The sequence below is a fragment of the Cuculus canorus genome, chromosome Z, assembly GCF_017976375.1.
Source record: "Cuculus canorus isolate bCucCan1 chromosome Z, bCucCan1.pri, whole genome shotgun sequence".
NCBI lineage: Eukaryota > Metazoa > Chordata > Aves > Cuculiformes > Cuculidae > Cuculus > Cuculus canorus.
The window spans coordinates 3,931,197-3,948,163 of NC_071441.1; the positions used below are offsets into that span (position 1 = coordinate 3,931,197).

General features: G+C 39.8%; 2 protein-coding genes across 3 annotated transcripts in view; both read right to left on the bottom strand.

Annotated features, from left to right (window-relative positions):
- RICTOR (RPTOR independent companion of MTOR complex 2) overlaps positions 1-2,694 on the bottom strand; it is an 81,866-nt gene extending 79,172 nt beyond the window's left edge. The window contains exons 1-2 of one of the 2 annotated variants that reach the window (XM_054055330.1): positions 2,598-2,694; positions 2,369-2,416 (exon numbers count right to left, since the gene is read on the bottom strand). In XM_054055330.1, coding sequence (XP_053911305.1) covers positions 2,369-2,416; positions 2,598-2,646 — 97 coding nt within the window. In that variant the 5' untranslated portion in view covers positions 2,647-2,694. The remainder of the gene's footprint in view (positions 1-2,368; positions 2,417-2,597) is intronic. The other variant, XM_054055329.1, reaches the window with a different exon arrangement.
- A 10,542-nt stretch (positions 2,695-13,236) lies between these two features.
- FYB1 (FYN binding protein 1) overlaps positions 13,237-16,967 on the bottom strand; it is a 66,389-nt gene continuing 62,658 nt past the window's right edge. The window contains exons 19-21 of the mRNA XM_054054989.1: positions 16,910-16,943; positions 15,737-15,768; positions 13,237-15,621 (exon numbers count right to left, since the gene is read on the bottom strand). Coding sequence (XP_053910964.1) covers positions 15,599-15,621; positions 15,737-15,768; positions 16,910-16,943 — 89 coding nt within the window. The 3' untranslated portion in view covers positions 13,237-15,598. The remainder of the gene's footprint in view (positions 15,622-15,736; positions 15,769-16,909; positions 16,944-16,967) is intronic.

The window sequence follows — 16,967 nt, forward strand, 5'->3', positions numbered from 1 at the left end:
GCAAGCAAAAAGCATGCAGAAGAAGGTAAATCAGTGCTACAAGCAGCAAAGCACTCCCTGAGACATAACTGCAAGGAAAAAGTAGGACCCAAAGCAGTACAAATAGGGCTAGCACCTTCCCAGCACCTATTATTAGTTCTGGTATACTCAGTAACAGCACTAGCCACTTGCACGGAAAGAGCACAGTTACTACAAGAGTCCACAGTATGGACTAGTAAAGGTCTGACTTGTACGCCTCATGTTCAACAAGCCATCAATAATAGGAAACTTTTAAAAAGGCAGTTCCAATACAATTTCACATGTTTGTAATAAAGAGGCCACCATAACTAGAAGCATATGGTTGATGCTCTGCTTAAGGCAATCCTCTACTTTGCTCAAATTGGACAGATATTTCACATTTATCAATGCAAAGTTCAGTTGTCTGGGGAAACAAAAATTGTTGGAATATTCTTTGAAGTTATAGAAAACATGCGCCCTGTGGAAAAGTATGTGATCTGCTCAACACAGTGAATTGAAACAGTATATTACTGCAGAATTAGGATAACAATTTAAAATACTTGGACGAGTTTCTTATATTAGTATTGTAACAGCTACAAAAAACAAACACCCATTCTGTTCAGTGTGAAAATCAAGTTATCATCTAGCTTAGTTAATGTCTTGCTGAGCATAACTTTTTCCTTTTGTTTTCTCTTTTACGTGAAGTTAATATAGATAGCTACACAATTACTGATCAGTCAGCCCTAGTTTCTCTAACAAAAAAACCAAACCACTCACTTTTGGATAAGAGGTTCATAGCTAAATTTAGAGCACCTTCTCATTCAGCTGTAACCAGCAAAATTATTTACATTTTTTAAACAGAGGCTATACACAGTCACAGTGCAAAACATTTTTTTCATTGTTTTAAAAATTTATTTTGCATCTTATTCAAGAGCCTCTTTTACAACAGGATACACATGAAGTAGTTACACTACTACTGCGGGTCTCATGGAATCAACAGGAGGCTGAAAACACCTTACGGAAATCATCAATATCATAAGGATAAGTCACCTATTGAATTCAGAGTAACAGGTTTCAAACAGACCGTATCTACAAACTGCCCCTCCAGCATTTAAATTTTGCGTAGCTCTTTCAGATCAAAACACTTCAGTATGTTACACAACCTCAAAAAATTAACCCATTCACTGAAATCCTGATTCTGTACATTTCATAAACAGATAACACTGTTTACAGTAATAGTTGTGTCATGTGTAGGCCTTTGTCCTACATTTTGTCCTACATTTTGTTGACCAAAGTTTCACCTATTTTAATTTTACAGACAGCGTTACACTAAAGCAACTGTATATTTGGAGACAGGGAGACTTTAAGAGCCTGTGTCTTTAAACTGAAAAAAACTCAGTGCCTTTCCCAGCAACTAAAATACACTTGTAAATATGATATGTATACACAGAAATAACTTTCAGCCCATGGTAAAACTATGTCACAAAAAAATTCTAAACACAGGTGATACTCAGGAGAAAAAAAAAAAATTAGAGGTGGAATTGCTGATAAAGCCTCTCGGCAAGCTGAAAACTCTACTGATGCTGTTAATGTTTATACTTCCTTTATATTTCACAGTCCACTTTTATCTCATTGATTCTATCATTTCCATGCCTACTTCCTCATAAAATGGATCTATTCAGGAGAGCAACAGTCCAGGATCTCCTGAAGCAGAACAGTTATACTATAAGCACCATCTGTATTTCCTCCCTCCGATGAAGATCTTCTGCCCCAGGGAAGATCATTGCTTCTAGTGGGTCAGTTTGTGTTCCGCATGGGTTTTGGCTCTTTTATAGAGCCTAACCCCTCCCTTAGCTCTCAGGAAGATAAACTACACATCTGGGTAGGGAATGAGTTTGTATTTGTCTGAGACAAAATTAGTGTATAGCAGATGTTATTGTTACTTCCTTCCTCTTATCCTCCCCCCGCCCACCTCCATACATCTAAGAGCACCGGAGGACGTTTGAAGCAATTTAACAAGTAAATGGGAGATGAGCGCCCGCCGGAATTGCAGCGAGAGACTCTGGGTAAGCACCACGGCCAGCCGGCCTAGGGCAGGCAGGGACACACGGCACGCGATGGGAGCGGGACCGGCCGCCGCCGTTCCGCACGGGCGCGGGACGGGCGCTGCCGACAGCCCCATCTACCCCGCAGCGGCCTGCCCCGAAAACAAACCCGGGGGCGGCCGAGGAGCCTCTGGCCCGCGCCTATGGCCGAGGGGAGCCCCGGCTCGGCCCCGCGCGGCCCACGAGAAGCTCCCACTCACGGGCAGTGGCGCCGGGCGCCCCCGCTCCCCCCCCGCCCGCCCCAGGGCCCGCGGCGAGGGCCGTACCTCGGCTGAGATCGAGGGGGACGTTCTCCTCGCCGCTGTCGTTCCGACCTGCGGGGACGGGGAGGAGAGAGAGAAGCGCGTTAGGGCTGGCGGGGAGGAAGGAGCGGGAGGAGGGGAGAAAGGGAGGAAAGGGTCGGTCCGGGAAGCGGCAGGGAGCGAGAGCCGACGGGAAGAAGGGCAGCGGGCACACGCGGGGCGTGCCGGCGCGGCTCTACCCGCGGCCCCTCACCTCGAATGCGGAGGTGCCTGAGCGAGCGGGCGCGGAGACTCGCCGCCATGTTCGCGGCCCCGCAGTCACAACACCGGAAATCTCGCGAGTCCTCGCGAGAAGCGCGCGCAGCCGCCCCCGCCCTTCCCCTCCTGCCCCTCCCCAACGGTGGCGCGAGGAGAGCGCGGGCCGGGCGGGGCGGGGTGGGAGCCGGCGGGGAGGGGGGCGCTGAGGGGGGGTCGCTGAGGAAGGGGCGCTGAGGAGGGGGGCGCTGAGGAGGGGGCGCTGAGGAGGGGGGCGCTGAGGAGGGGGCGCTGAGGAGGGGGGCGCTGAGGAGGGGGCGCTGAGGGGGGGATCGCTGAGGAGGGGCCGCTGAGGAGGGGGCGCTGAGGAAGGGGCGCTGAGGAAGGGGCGCTGAGGAGGGGGCGCTGAGGGGGTTTAGAAAGCGAGAACGCTTTTAATCCAGGTCTGGGCAGCGTGAGGCAGTGACCGCCATCAATCCTGGAGCGAGACGTGCTGGGTTTGGGGTTTTTTTTGTGTATACAAATAAATAACTACACAATGAAATAAATAAATAATAGGATTAAAATAATATAAATATGTACATACTATGTATTTAAAAAAACCCAAAAAACCTTGAAAGCTGGTTATAGCATATTTTTCCTATTTACATGCATACATACAGTTTTTCTTGGAAATTTATGCATGTTTTGCCACTTTCCAAGGACTGATTTTAATGTTATTACAGAGTTACAGGATCACTAGGTTGGAAAACACCTCGTAGATCATCAAGTCCCAACAGTCAAAACTCTGGCTGATCTGGAGCTTTGGCTCTAGCTCTGTCTGACTTTGCATTTGAGGCAGAGAAAGATGCAAACAGAGGTGATAATAGAAAAAAAAAAAACCCCACATCTGTTTGGCACAGATTATACTCAACACAAGATGTTATCTCCAGAAGAACAAGAAGTGTAGCAGTGTTTGGAAAAACACAGTTTGAAAAAGAAAAGAAAAAAAAAAAAGCATGCCAGAAGAAAAACATGATATCGGGGACATTCTGACTTTCAGAAAATAGCTTTACTTAACCCTACTTTAGCTTAAATCAGAATATTTTGTCACAGTGAGTGATGCAGTTTCATCTCCCGCGGGTGGGAGCAGTGCAGTGGCTCCTGAGAGGGGATCACGGAATTACCTAGGTTGGAAAAGACCTTTGAGATCATGAAGCCAAACCATACCGTCCACTACTAAACCATCTCCCTAAGCAAAGAACGAAGCTCCTGGGTCACGCTTCCAGCTGCTCTGGTGGTCCCACCGTGCACCCACCCTACCGCTTTGAGCTGCTGGAAGCGTGGCACAAGGAGAAGGGATTGGTCTCCTCAAGGGTGCCAAGGGCTGCCGGGTTCCTCCTGAGGCAGCTGAGCCCGGAGAGGGCAAAGCTGAGGAGAAAAAGTGCCAGAAAACATCACAAAATGCCTCCCTTTCTCCTGAAGAACCTGCATGCTGGGAACTGGCTTCCTACGTAACTGTGCCTGCCACCGCCTCTGGAGGGGTTTGTCTGTCAGGTGAAATTGTTTTTCTTTGTTTTAGTTTTGTTTTTATGAGGTTTTCCAGCTCAGTTTTCCTCTTTCAGTTGCCTTGTGATGGGATGGCAGTTCACGTGGATACGGCATGACCGTAGGCTTTGTACAGCGAATGTTTTCTGCGCTCTGCTTTTCCATGTGTGCAGTAGTTAAAAACAGGGGTGAAAAAGGACTTTTTCCATTGCTTTCTTGATTTACTCAGCTGTCTCGAGTACTGAGCTATTTCTTATCTTGATATTTGTTAAAGTTACCTCATAAAATATGTGTTTATCTATGAAAAAACCCTCTGAAGTCTGACTACAAGAAACAGTATGCTTATATTTACTTGCCTTTGTCCTTTCCAGGCAAAAGTTGAAGTGGATAACACCTTACAGTGTGTTCTGACACTTCAGACAGCTGTAGCCAAAGCACATTCCTGCACCCAGACTTTTCAAATTCTCAGGAACAAAACCAGCAAATAATACTCAAATTGAAGAGTATAAGTAGCCGGCTGTATAAAAGTAGCTTCACAAGCTCTGGTATTTTTTTTTCCTATTTTGTTGTAAACCATTTTCCACTCCAAGTTTTCTGTCTTCTTTCTTGAGGTCTCTCAGTTCAGATTCTGCACCACTCATAAAGATCTGGTTTTATTAAGTATTTGTTAAGTTCTATATTTTTCATGTATTCATTGCTTCAAAAATAATAAAATAGTGTCTTGACTGATCGGTGCACTTCTAAAACATTAACGCTGATTTAGGAGATTAAAAATAATTATTTTTAACACTGAAGTAGAAAAAATTTCTGGCACTGAAGGTTTTCATGACACACAAGATTTTTGTTTTAATAAGATTATGTCAAGTATACTTAATTTAAAATATCTTTTTCAACAACTTTCGTATTTTGAGTTTTGCTTACTAAATATGAAGCTAATGTTCTGGAAGAACCCCAGGTTCTCAAAATGTCTAAACTGGAAAAGCTCATCCATCCATACCACAGGACCAAAGCGTATCAAACTTACTTAAATAGTTTTATCAATATGCCTCAGGGCTGCCCATTAAAACTTCCATGTCCAGGGAACCATTGATTTCCTGAAAATGCCAAATAAACTACTGGTTCTGGTAGTAGTGTTGTATCCTGTTTACTACAAATTCTGCTCAAACTAATTAATTTCACGTAAGCTTTGAAGCACCACTAAGTATTGGCCCACTATTAAACTTCTGGATTGGATTTGAATTTGTTATGTGCACGTAAAATGTTTTGGACCCTGATGCTAAATGCTATATTTTCCCTTATAAATACAAAGTCAGATATGTTTTAAAAGAACCAGAACTATTTCTTCCAGCAAGGGAGAGAAAGAAAGGAGTAATGTTAAAACTCTGGATTATTGTTTAGCAGTTTTGTTCCTGAATTGAGGTCCTCTACAATAATGACACACAAAAGAATGCTATAAAGTCAGCTGTAAGTGGTAACATGTAAGGCTATGTTGAAGGTAGTTTGAGGTATTATTAATACTTCCCACAACTGGGGGAAAAAAGAACATTAGATTTTAAAGTTTTTGTAATGGTGAAATGAGAAATAGCAAGTATGTATTAGCCCTAAATAACACTTAGGTACATGGGGGCTCCTCACCCCAAAGAAAACCCAAAATGCACATTGCAAAGTGAGTCTGGGTGTTAAAATGTCATGATCATCACTGGTATGAGGAGTCCTCACCCTGTGAGAGTAGAGAACATCTTGGGATCCGTTTTTGTTCTCCCATTAAATGTGGGGAAAGCATCACAAAAGTTTAATCAAAAACTGATAAACAAGTTGTCTACACATTTTCATCAGCAACTGTTGCCCCTGAGTATGCAGGAGTGGAGAAACATAGGAACCGGGATGGAGGGAGGGTCGGTAAGGTATTTTGTCTGTTTGGAGAGGGGAAATGAAAACCAAAGAGAAAATTAACTTCTTTGCTGGTCTGCTGTCTTGCCTGTGTCACAAGATACAGTTGATCTAGCCTCTTAGATTTATTATTTTTATCTTTCAGTGTCTAAATTGCTATAAATCAAATTAAAGAAAAGATGTTTTCATGGCCAAATTGGGAATCAGACTACTTCAATTTTACCTCTTAGTTTATAATTTTATATGAATATAGCTTTTCTGTATAGATAAGTAGATCTCCTATAGCCAGGGACATAGTGTGAAAGCATTTTCCTTTGAGCTGCTGGCATAATTCTTTTTCCACTTGCAAAGCACAACGTATTAGGACAACAAACCTCCAGTGTCATCTGGAGACTTGCAGAGACAGATTAATCTTCAAACCATGTTAAAATGTTCCTATACCTTCAGTGGTGGATAGGGGCCTCTGAAAGTATGCTACATTTTTGTGTGTACTTGCAAAGGACTCTCAGTTCCGTTGTTTTTCAGTCAGAAGATTGGCCCTTTTGCCCCCTCCCCACATGTGGGATTTTGCCAGTGGCAGCCTTTTTATATGCCAAATAGAGTTTTGCAATGTGCTGCAGAGGATACTGCTATGTGAATTATAAATTTTCAGGATTTCAAATCTATTATGAAAATCAAAGAGAAAAGCTTTCCACTTGTTTGGGGTCAAATGAAGACATACGGGTATGAGGGACAAGCTAGTGGCAGTCTTAACTGCCTTAGATTGTTCAAACTGTGGAAATTAATAGGATGTGTAATTTACAGCAGCTGCAGCTTGTCCTTTATATATACATAGAAGGAGAAAAACCATAAAATTGGGTCGAGCTATGCAGGTAAGAAGTTAACCTACTGAATACAATTGAGCTACAGCAATTTTTAGCTCAATTTTTTTGTTAAGCATTTTCTAATATCCAAACATATTAGTAACACTCTTCCTTAATTTGCAATATTGTAAAATTGGCTTTAAAGAGATAGATGAGGAATCCTGAATGACAGTGGGACAAAGAGGAAGAGGATAAAATCTAGTGAATAAGAGAAAAAAATTCAAAAAATAGTTTGTATCCTTGTTAGCAGGGATTTTTGTAATCACTCGAGTTTTTAATCTTTTTATTCACAGGAAGGCCATCAAAGTGCTTAGGAAAGATAATACAGCTTGTTTTCTGCAGCCAAGAAATACTTGCAAAGGAGATATGTAAAAGGAAGGTATAAAGAAACCATCACTGCTTGAATGAAGTATCTCAGAAGTTGAACAGTGGCCAAAATAGGACAGATGAGTTCAGGTGCTTGAACCAGTGGCTGCAGAACCAGATAATGTGTGTTGATGTTGCAAGAATCACTTGGCCTGTTTTTCTTATGTAGAAGTATCTCAGAATGTTAAAAAAACCAAAAATTTGGCACAGCAGCAGCTCAGAGCCAGGTCAGGAACACACTGGTGGGCATTTGATTTAAAAGTTCTGCACTTTGGGACAATGAAATCCAACTCACCAGCACATCTTTTTAGCAGCTAGACAAATGCCTAATATCAAAATAAATGAGTTATTGACAGCTCTGTACTACCAGTGGTTAGTCTGAAGTAACAGATAGGTGTTGGAGCAGACCTGCACAGTGCCTGGCCCTTGGGCAGCTGTGCGTTGATATTCACAGACCTCTGGGTTCTACACAGTAGGTGCAGAATGGTAGGAGCCTGCCTGCTGCATCTCCATCCAGTGATACAGAGCAAGATGTGGGAGGATGCAGCTGCTTCTCAGGGCTTGCAACGGAAGACACTGGGATCTGCTGGGGAGAGGGTTGCGCTGCAAGATTTAAAAGGCTGAGACTTCAGAGGGTGCAGGAAAGGAAATGAGAGGGGAAAGGTGACTCTGCTAGCTGTGGCATAATGTACATAAATCGTAGGTTTTTGCTGAATTGTTCTTCAGACTGTTCTGTATCTCTATAATACAGCGATGAGCAGAAGCAGGAAGGGTGTTCTTTAGTATAAGATCAGATGCCTTCTGGGAATAGTGCCACTTTGCCCTGGACCCTGACAGAGGATCTGAGAAAATGTGAATGCTTCCAGAAGTTGGTTGAAAACCTAGCTCAGTTTGGGATATCAGGAAGGACAGAGGTTTTGGAACACGAGGGCAATGTGAAAGCATGGATATTGCATTTTGCTCACACCTGCTGCCTTGGGAATACAGCTGGCTCATCGGATCACACAGGGAGGGCACCGGTGACATGGAGGGCCTGTAAATATATGCTGTGCCATCTTTGGATGGCATTGCGGTAGTCCTGAGCCAAACCTGTCCTGTTCCGCCAATGGGACAACCAAGAACATCAAGGTCAGTTACATAGGGATGGCCCTTGGCACTGTTTTCAGTATCAGTATGGACACAGCTATAGTGCCTACGTTGCATTTGATTAAAGTCAAGGGGTGGGTTGCCAGTCTGCTCAGACTGGCACAATGCAGGGAACAAGTCAGGAAAAGAGGAGCTTAGTGTGTAAACCCTAGGTGCAGGCAAATGATGAATATTTTTTTACTGACTTTTTGAGCCATGTGTTATTTTGGTGTTTTACTTGTCCCTTTTGGTCACGTTTACCATGCAGCTTGGAGAAAAACGCAAGGGGTAATCTCTCCCAATCCTGTGAGAGGCTGTTTCCACAGGTTTTGGGGGTGTGATTGCTCTCCTGGCTGATGTGTTATAACCCTAATATATTCCTATGCTAATCTTTTCAAATACTATCCAATAGGTGAATTTCTATATATATTGTTGTGGAAAAGGGGTTCTATAGGGAATATTTTAAGTATCAGTAATACACTTTGCGAAAGTACCATGACTTGGCTGAAGAAAAAGTAATTCCTAACGAAATTTTTAGCTCAGTAAATATTTTTTTTGTGGAAATGCTCTGATTTTGGAAAACAGCACTAAGTTAATTTATTAACATAGTACATTTAAATCCAGCTAGAGATAAAGGCTATTAATAAAAATGTGAATTTATTGCAGCTGGATAAAATGTTGTTAATATTTCTTCAGCATCCAGTAATGGAAAAAATTAAATAATGAACATACAACACATAGCAGAAAATTATGCAAGAATAGAAAAAAGTACCCTACTGAAGCAACAACAACCAGCTGCAAAATAACAGACTGTCAAGTGATGCAAGGAGTCTTCCTGATTAACTGGTCAGGTTGCTAACTAGATTGTTAAGTAATGCAGCCTCCCATTTAGGCACCCATTCATGTAAGATTTTTCACACCATTCTACACTGCATAATCCTATTGAAACTGTGAAAAGCAACAGGTGTTGAGTTTGGGTATGGTTGGCATATTAATTAGACCTGAGAAAAAAACTTTAAATAAACACAGCTGTAAAGTGTTGCAGTCCAAAAAATATCATAGGAATAGTACTGAAGCTACATACGAAGATAATTTATCATAATCTGATGCAAAAATCTGTATGGCAGCAGAAGCTTCTTGTTGTGAGTTTTCATGAATTTTTCTTTTAAAAATAAAATCCTCGAGAAGCCAGTTAACATTTCGTTTGGATACTGGCTAAGAAAAGCTGGCTAACATTTCAATAGCAATGCTGTTACGCATCTCATATTCATACTGAAATACCTGGGTACCTGAAATGCTCAGCAGCCAATAGATAGGGTTAGAACAAGCTTCAGTCTCACACATGGCCAGTAGCAAGTAGCTTGCTACAAACATTCCTGGCAGTACGGAAGGGAGCAGAAAAAGGGATGGGATAGAAAAGATAATGGTTTTGTTTTAATTGAATTTAAACTGTCAGTAGTAAGATTTACTTATATATAGCATCCTAACTTAAGTGCTAAAAAACCTCCCCCAAATGCTGAGGGAAGGAGGGTGTTTGGCCCGATTTTAAATGCTTTGGAATAAACAGCGTAGAACACAAAATACAAGAATTGTAAGTCTTCTCAGCGGTCGGTGAGTCATAAAACCTCTGCTGGTGTCACCCACAGAGTTAGGAATCTTGCACAAAAAAAATGAGTATTTAAACAGAGCAGCTTTTAAAAATGGGCTAAAAATGAAAGTGCCAGGGGCGGGAATACAGAAGTAAATGAACATTTTTAAAAGGATGAAAAGAGAAAGGAACGAGGAAGCAGAAAAGCGAAGGACAGAACAGCATGGTCAGAGGATCAAGGAAAAGAGGAATAATTATGGGGAACAGGAAGTAATTGAGAAATCATACAGAAGAGTACGGAGCACATCTCAGTGAAAGGAGGCTGTGACAACAAAAAAAAATACATATGTCTTCGAATCAGTACAGAACAAGAAACTGGGCTTACCTGTGTGATCTGGAAGGTGTGTGACGGCATTGTCCAGGGCAGAAGAACATGAAAGAAGCTGAGGTGCAGGGGAAGGGAAGGGAGGTTGGCAGAGTGTCCCTTCTGCCAGCAAGAAGAGGGGATGGGAGCCCCTGGTTCTGTGTCTGTGTTTTGTGCACATTTTCCACCTGACATGCATCCACACGCAAATGAAAGAACAGGCAGCTTTTCCTGCTAAGAACTTGAAAATCAGGAATCGGGCCAAAAAAAGAATTAAAAGGCAGGAAAAAAAGCCAGTGCAGATTTTTCCTTTCTTTGTCTGTCTCATGATGCTTGAGCTGTAGGATTTGGCGATATTACTGAAGTAATGCAAATCATATAATGTTTCTTAAAACCCTTGGTATCCATCTAATTCACATTTCATTTGCATTCATGTTGACGTTTTGCATACTTCCTTTCTGCCTAACAGGGAACATTTTAAGTTGAAGCAGTATTTTTGTGTCTCTGTGTTAAGAAAGAAAATAAACATACAGTTTCCCATATTCTTTTCAACAAGACCCACAGTATAAAAAGCCTTGAGCAAGAAACTCTATGTATTTAATAACAGCTTAATCCTCTCTCTCGAAGTGCTTTAGAAGGAGGCAAATAGACATACTTTAACTCATTCTACACATGTTCAGGAGCCAACTAGCTAGAATGAAACACAGAGAAGAAAGGCTTTGTGAGACATTGTAATTTTGGTCCCCCAGGCAAAGGAGGGAACCTGGGGATACCTTGCTGTGGCTTGGCACAAGGCCACAACATGTTGTGTTGGCATTCTGCAGTCCGTGGCTAACCTGAATGGCCTGGGAATATCTTCCAGCTGGCTAGGATGCTGGAAACTGCTTAGGATGACCCTTCAGCCAAGTGGAGGTCTTGGAGGGCTATGCCGCTGTCCCGAGTGAATAGTTTCTGATAAATAAGTTCATTTTTTCAGAACTGGTTCGGGTATCTCAGCCTGGCATATCCCCAGACCATATAAATGTAAGGGTTTAATTCTGGCAAAAGCTATAGACCTGACTCAAAGTCTTGCCAATAAACTTAACTGTTGACAGAGCTGGGAGGCAGCAAATGTTATAAGGGGAGGTAGTAACAGAGATAATTGAAGTCTAGATTTTGTCCCTAGTTTTTATTAAGTTTTAGAATCTAATCTAAACCATTACTTGAATTAAATTTTAATCAGTATTCCCTATCTGCCCTCTTCTTATTACTCTAAGAATGGTATGTTTAAAATACAGATTTTAGATGTTAATGCTTTTTAAACACAAAGTGTTTTCTCTTTCATCTTTGTGTTTAACCACAATCAGAGGCAAAAAAGAGAAAGATAAAATAGTGAGAGACCTAATCTAGGAAAGAAGTAAAAATATAATCAATTTGACTTTAATGGTTTGGGTTTATATCCAGGATTAATGGATATGTGCCACAAATTATTCTGTCTTCATGTCTTCCTTTCATACATTAAAAATGTGAATAAAATATTTTCTTGTCACAAAAGATAAATCTATTACTATTCATGGGAATCTGAGATATCATTGTGATGAATGCCATGATAAACTAACAATTCTGGGTGCAGCATAGGCTTGGGAAAATTTGCACTAACTAAAGGAGTGGCCAGAAACTGAATGAGCAGGGCTGCACAAGTGCCTTTTCTGTTAACTCTCATCCAGCCCATGCGATAAAGGAAGCAGGGATCCTGTGGATAAAAATACTGAGCCATCGCGTAATTATAGACTGCACCCACAGTTAAAGATGCATCCACATAAGGACGTAGAATTGAGGCTGTGCAAATACAAGCTGATTTTTGCACCTCGTAGCACTGGAGTGCTTCACTCCATAATGAAGCTACATGCAAAAGCCTTTCATGTGGGATAGTCTGGAGTTGCTCTACACAAGTCATAGGGATCCCTTTTTACAAGTCCATTGATTTCCTCAGAAGTTGTCTTATTTGATATAAAACACAAAGTCAGATACGGACACACAACATAGAAGTGCACACACATGGAAGTACACACACACAAATGTACACCGATATCTGACATGAAGTAATGTAATGGTAAGGGGCAATCTAATTCATACAGTGAATCTGAATTCTTCCACTGAATTTCCTTCCCCTTGCTAAAGCGGTGGTCTTCGTAGCTGAGATGAATTGTGCAACAAGATCGCACATAGAAGAGAGGTTTGTTACCACCGTGGGAGGAGTAGCCAAGGGATCTGCAATTATGTGGATCGAGAATATAAACCTCTTACACAGGAATGCACAGGAGATCAACTGCATTCCTGCAGTCCAGAGCCTGCAGTTGGAGCAGATGAATGCTCAAAGGCTCCTGAATTAGAGAAGTCTTTTTCGCCCTTCCAGTTTTTGTTTTGCTTAGACTGTTTAGTGGGACATCTTACAGGTACGACAGAGACACAAACCAGATCTGTTTGCCTTAAATAGCTGTGTTCATGCTGAAGTCTAATTTCTCTGTCAATGTTTTGATGTTTTCACTGCTGAATGTTTGAGCAGACACGGCTACTTACATATAGACTGAGTTTGGAGAGGGAAAAATATTCAGAGAGATCATCTTTCCTTTCTGTATAACTTTTAAATGGTAACAGAATGAATTACAGGTGAGAAACCTTTAAAATACATTCTTCACTAAACTGCCTAAGCACATAGATTTTCTTGTCTGGTGGGCTTTCTGCTTACATTTCACTTTCTGGGTAGTAATTGCTGACAAACAAATGCCACATTGTAGCTGTGCTGTCTTTACAGGAATAATAAAATGGACTTTTGCTCTGTCAGCTGGTCAGTGATAATTTTCAGAACTTATTTTTCAGCTACTGCGGTTCTATTTTTGTAAAAGATGGTGTACTCATATTTTTTTTTGTCAGAAAGCACACTTTTATTCAGAAGAAAGAAAATAAATGCATCCACTAAACAGCATCGGTAAAACAATGAAAAAAAGATATGATACCAGCAATTTTTCTTTATGAAGTACCTTATAATTACGTTTTGACACCTTGTAACAATTACATTATATTTGATCTGTGTAAACAATGCACAGATTTTTAGCTTGATGTATCTTGTATTTATTTTGATTTTAATGTATTATGTGACCAATCCAGTCAGTATAACCAGTAAGTAAACAGTACCCACAAGAGATCAAGACTAGGAACATCGAAAAGCTCTTCTAAATACATGAACGAAAAATCTCACAAAGAATAAAATTCACTTCATTTTCAGGAGGACAAGAGGTTTGTGTTCTACTGAGGTCCTTTAATACAAGACAAACTGCATTCAACATGGAAGTTCATTTATTGGTCTTACTGCAACACATGAAGTTCTACTATGAGTTAAAACTAAAACAAGACTGGGCACATACAAAGCATAAAACTACGTTTCCCCACTATTAACTTGTTAACCACTGTTAACAAGTGGTTGTGTATTTCTAAATGTCTGTGTTCCCTCTCAGTTTTTTGGTATATCACTAATTTAATGCAGATACCCTCTTGAATGCCCCTGAAAAACAAATAAACCACCAGCAGTGACATAGACAAGTGGTCAAACACATTCATTGTACTTACTATTCAAGGTCGTGTTTCAAATTTGGGTGCTGGTGCTGATGTTTACACGTAAAATTGGTATTTGTATGCCCAGATGCTGGTTGAATAGCAAATATAGAACAGGAAACTCAAGTCTGTATATAGATTTTCAGTGTATTATCAGTAATTTTAAATACAGTATAAAATAGCTTATAGGCTATTATATCTACAATTAATTGTATGTTTGATATCCCCATAGTATTGTACCTCCTTAGAGATTTACTGTGTTTTGAATCATCAGTAAAAGGCACTTGTGAAAGACGAAATCTCAGCTCCACTGAAAAGTAAGACCAAGGCCCATTGACTTCAACAGAACCAAAATCTTTTTGTCTTTATAAGCTAACCTTGTTAACTTGCTATATTGCACTGGTTTGCTCAGTGTACCTTATTCCCTTGAGGACTACAGGAGACAATTATCACCAAGAGATGCTTGCACTGATCTAGCCACACTGGTTGTTACACGTTTCTGATTATCTTGAGCTACAGCAAAAGCATCATGCATTACACATTACAAAAAGTGTTCCACCCTCTTTTCTGGGAGTTCACTGCAAGTGTTTTGTTGGTTTGCAGTGAATTCTGATATATGAGTGCAAAGTGATATTTATTATTACAATTCATCCATTTGTTTTACCTTGATTTGCTACTTACTTATTCAGATTACAGCAACATCATGATTTTTAGAAATAAATGTTATTTGTACGATGGATAAACATGGAAATGTTTAATTTTCATATTCTTGTTTAGCCAAGTCTCCTGTAAAATATAATACTTAAAAAATGTATATTATCAAATGATGTGATATCTATACTTATATATTTAAACTAGAAGTTATTTCTAATGAGTTTATCGTAAGTTTAGATGTCCATTCTAATACCTAAATTACTACAGTGACAACACCAACTAAACAAGTGAAATCTTAATCTGAATGTTCTGAATATATTTTCAGCAACACTATCCTATAAAATAGACTCTTCTGTGGTTTATATCTCAGAGTGCTGTATGTGACATGTATAACACTGTTACAATTTTACTATTAGTCAAAAAGTTCTGTAAAATGGCGAAATAAATTTTAGGAAGCAGTATTCTATCGTTAGTACAAAGTAGAAAAAGAAACTTCAGCAATGAAGGTGCATGGGTGTACATGTCAGTGTAGCTAACACTATTGCCGTTGGAATGGCAGGTCAGCAATGCATTGTCTTCTCCGATGCCCAGTTTTGATTTCCTGTTTTCACAACAGGATATTATCACTAGAGAAAGCTTTTCTTTTCAGGATACAGTCCTCCCCAGAGTGGTGGTCTCTGCTCTTTAATAGACCGGACCCAGAGTAAAACCTGTTCCCAGGGTTTGTTGTCCTCTGTATTCTTCACAGACCTGAAGTGGCCTCTTTGGGTATAGATAATTGAAGAACTGTTTTTAACATATACTGTCACAAATGTGGAAAGGAAGTGGAAAATTATAACCTTAACTTTGTTCGTATTCCTAATTTTTAATTGCTGAGATAAATGATATATACAAACATAATACAAAGCCAGGGATGACAAAACCCTAAAATATTAAAGAAGGTTAATTGTACATTTAGAAGAGTGTAATTGATTAACTTGTAATCAGCTTTAGTGATTTCTCTTGCTTTCACAATTAGGAAGTCTGAAGTATCAGTCATTATCATAGATGCAATCTGAAATGGAAATAGGAAGGAAAAATATTAGTATTGTGTAGTGCTTTGACTCAGGGATAAAGTTATTTGGTGCAAATGAATATACTTATTGTATTGTTTGAAACGTTCAACATACCATCACCAATATCATCGTAAATCTCTCCATCACTATAAGTTAAAGAAAAGAAAAACAATGTTTTAGAAATAGAGACATCAGGTAGATATTACTATTTGCATGTGCGTACAAAATGGTGTAGCAGTACGGTGCAGACATCCTTCAAGTAATTTGTTTGCTAACTAGGGAAGTACAGCCTTCGTGGTGACAGAGAGTATTGAGGAAGATTGGTCAGGGCAAAGGATTTTCAGTGGAGGTTAGAGCTGAATACATTTCTTTCTAACATGAAAGTCTTGCTTTATTAAAAGCTTGATTTTCTAAATTAAGTTTTTAAGTAGCTATTCTAACAAAATCATAGAGAAATTAAAAAGTACATACTCACTGATTTTTGTAAATCAAAACCAGAAAAAAAAGAAGGAAAAAAATTGGTATGCCCTTGAAATTTTTATTTGTTTTTGTATTTGGCAGTGCCTCAATAGTTTTGGAAGAGCAGTTTTTTAGGTAATTAATTTAGGTAATAAGTATAAATGACACGTGCGCTATGAACAGGAACTTTCGAAATACATCACTTAGTTAAGTGGACAGGCCCACAGAAGCCAATAAGGCTATTTTTATGTAAGTTAAATGATTGTACGAGTGTTTGCAGGCATCAAGTCTAAAAGTGACATCTGATTTGATTTTTAAGGGTCTAACATAAAGCTCGTTGGAGGAAATGGAAAGGCTTTGTCTGATGACAATTTTGGACAAGAACCTAAATGCTAAACTCCACGCAATTATCCGGAGCAACAGTGAGCCAAATCTGCTCAGTCCCAATAAGACTGGAATAAAAATAAGCCTAAAGAAAAATTGGTCCCTTTTCACTAAACATTTGAAAATAGCATCAATAGACTTAATGAGAGTAATGTGGAGTTCAGTAATAGAGTCAAGTACTGATAATGCTTAATTTATGTAATTTTTCATGCTTTAAAACCAGAATTTATGGTTAAGCAGTGAGGAATGGAGCCCTGGAAAATTTCCAGCAGGGACACATATGACTAATTCTTGAGAAATCTAAACTCTATAGAAATAACTCAGTTTGCAGGACGAGAATGACATACTAGAAGAATGACATACATTTAACTTTTATTTAACAAACAGTTTAGAACAAAATAGAATGTTACAACAAATTTTTCAAGAAGTTCACTTTGTACTTACTTCTGAACTAAATTGCTTCTCAGAACATAGCCATCTGTAAAATTGAAACATATATTTA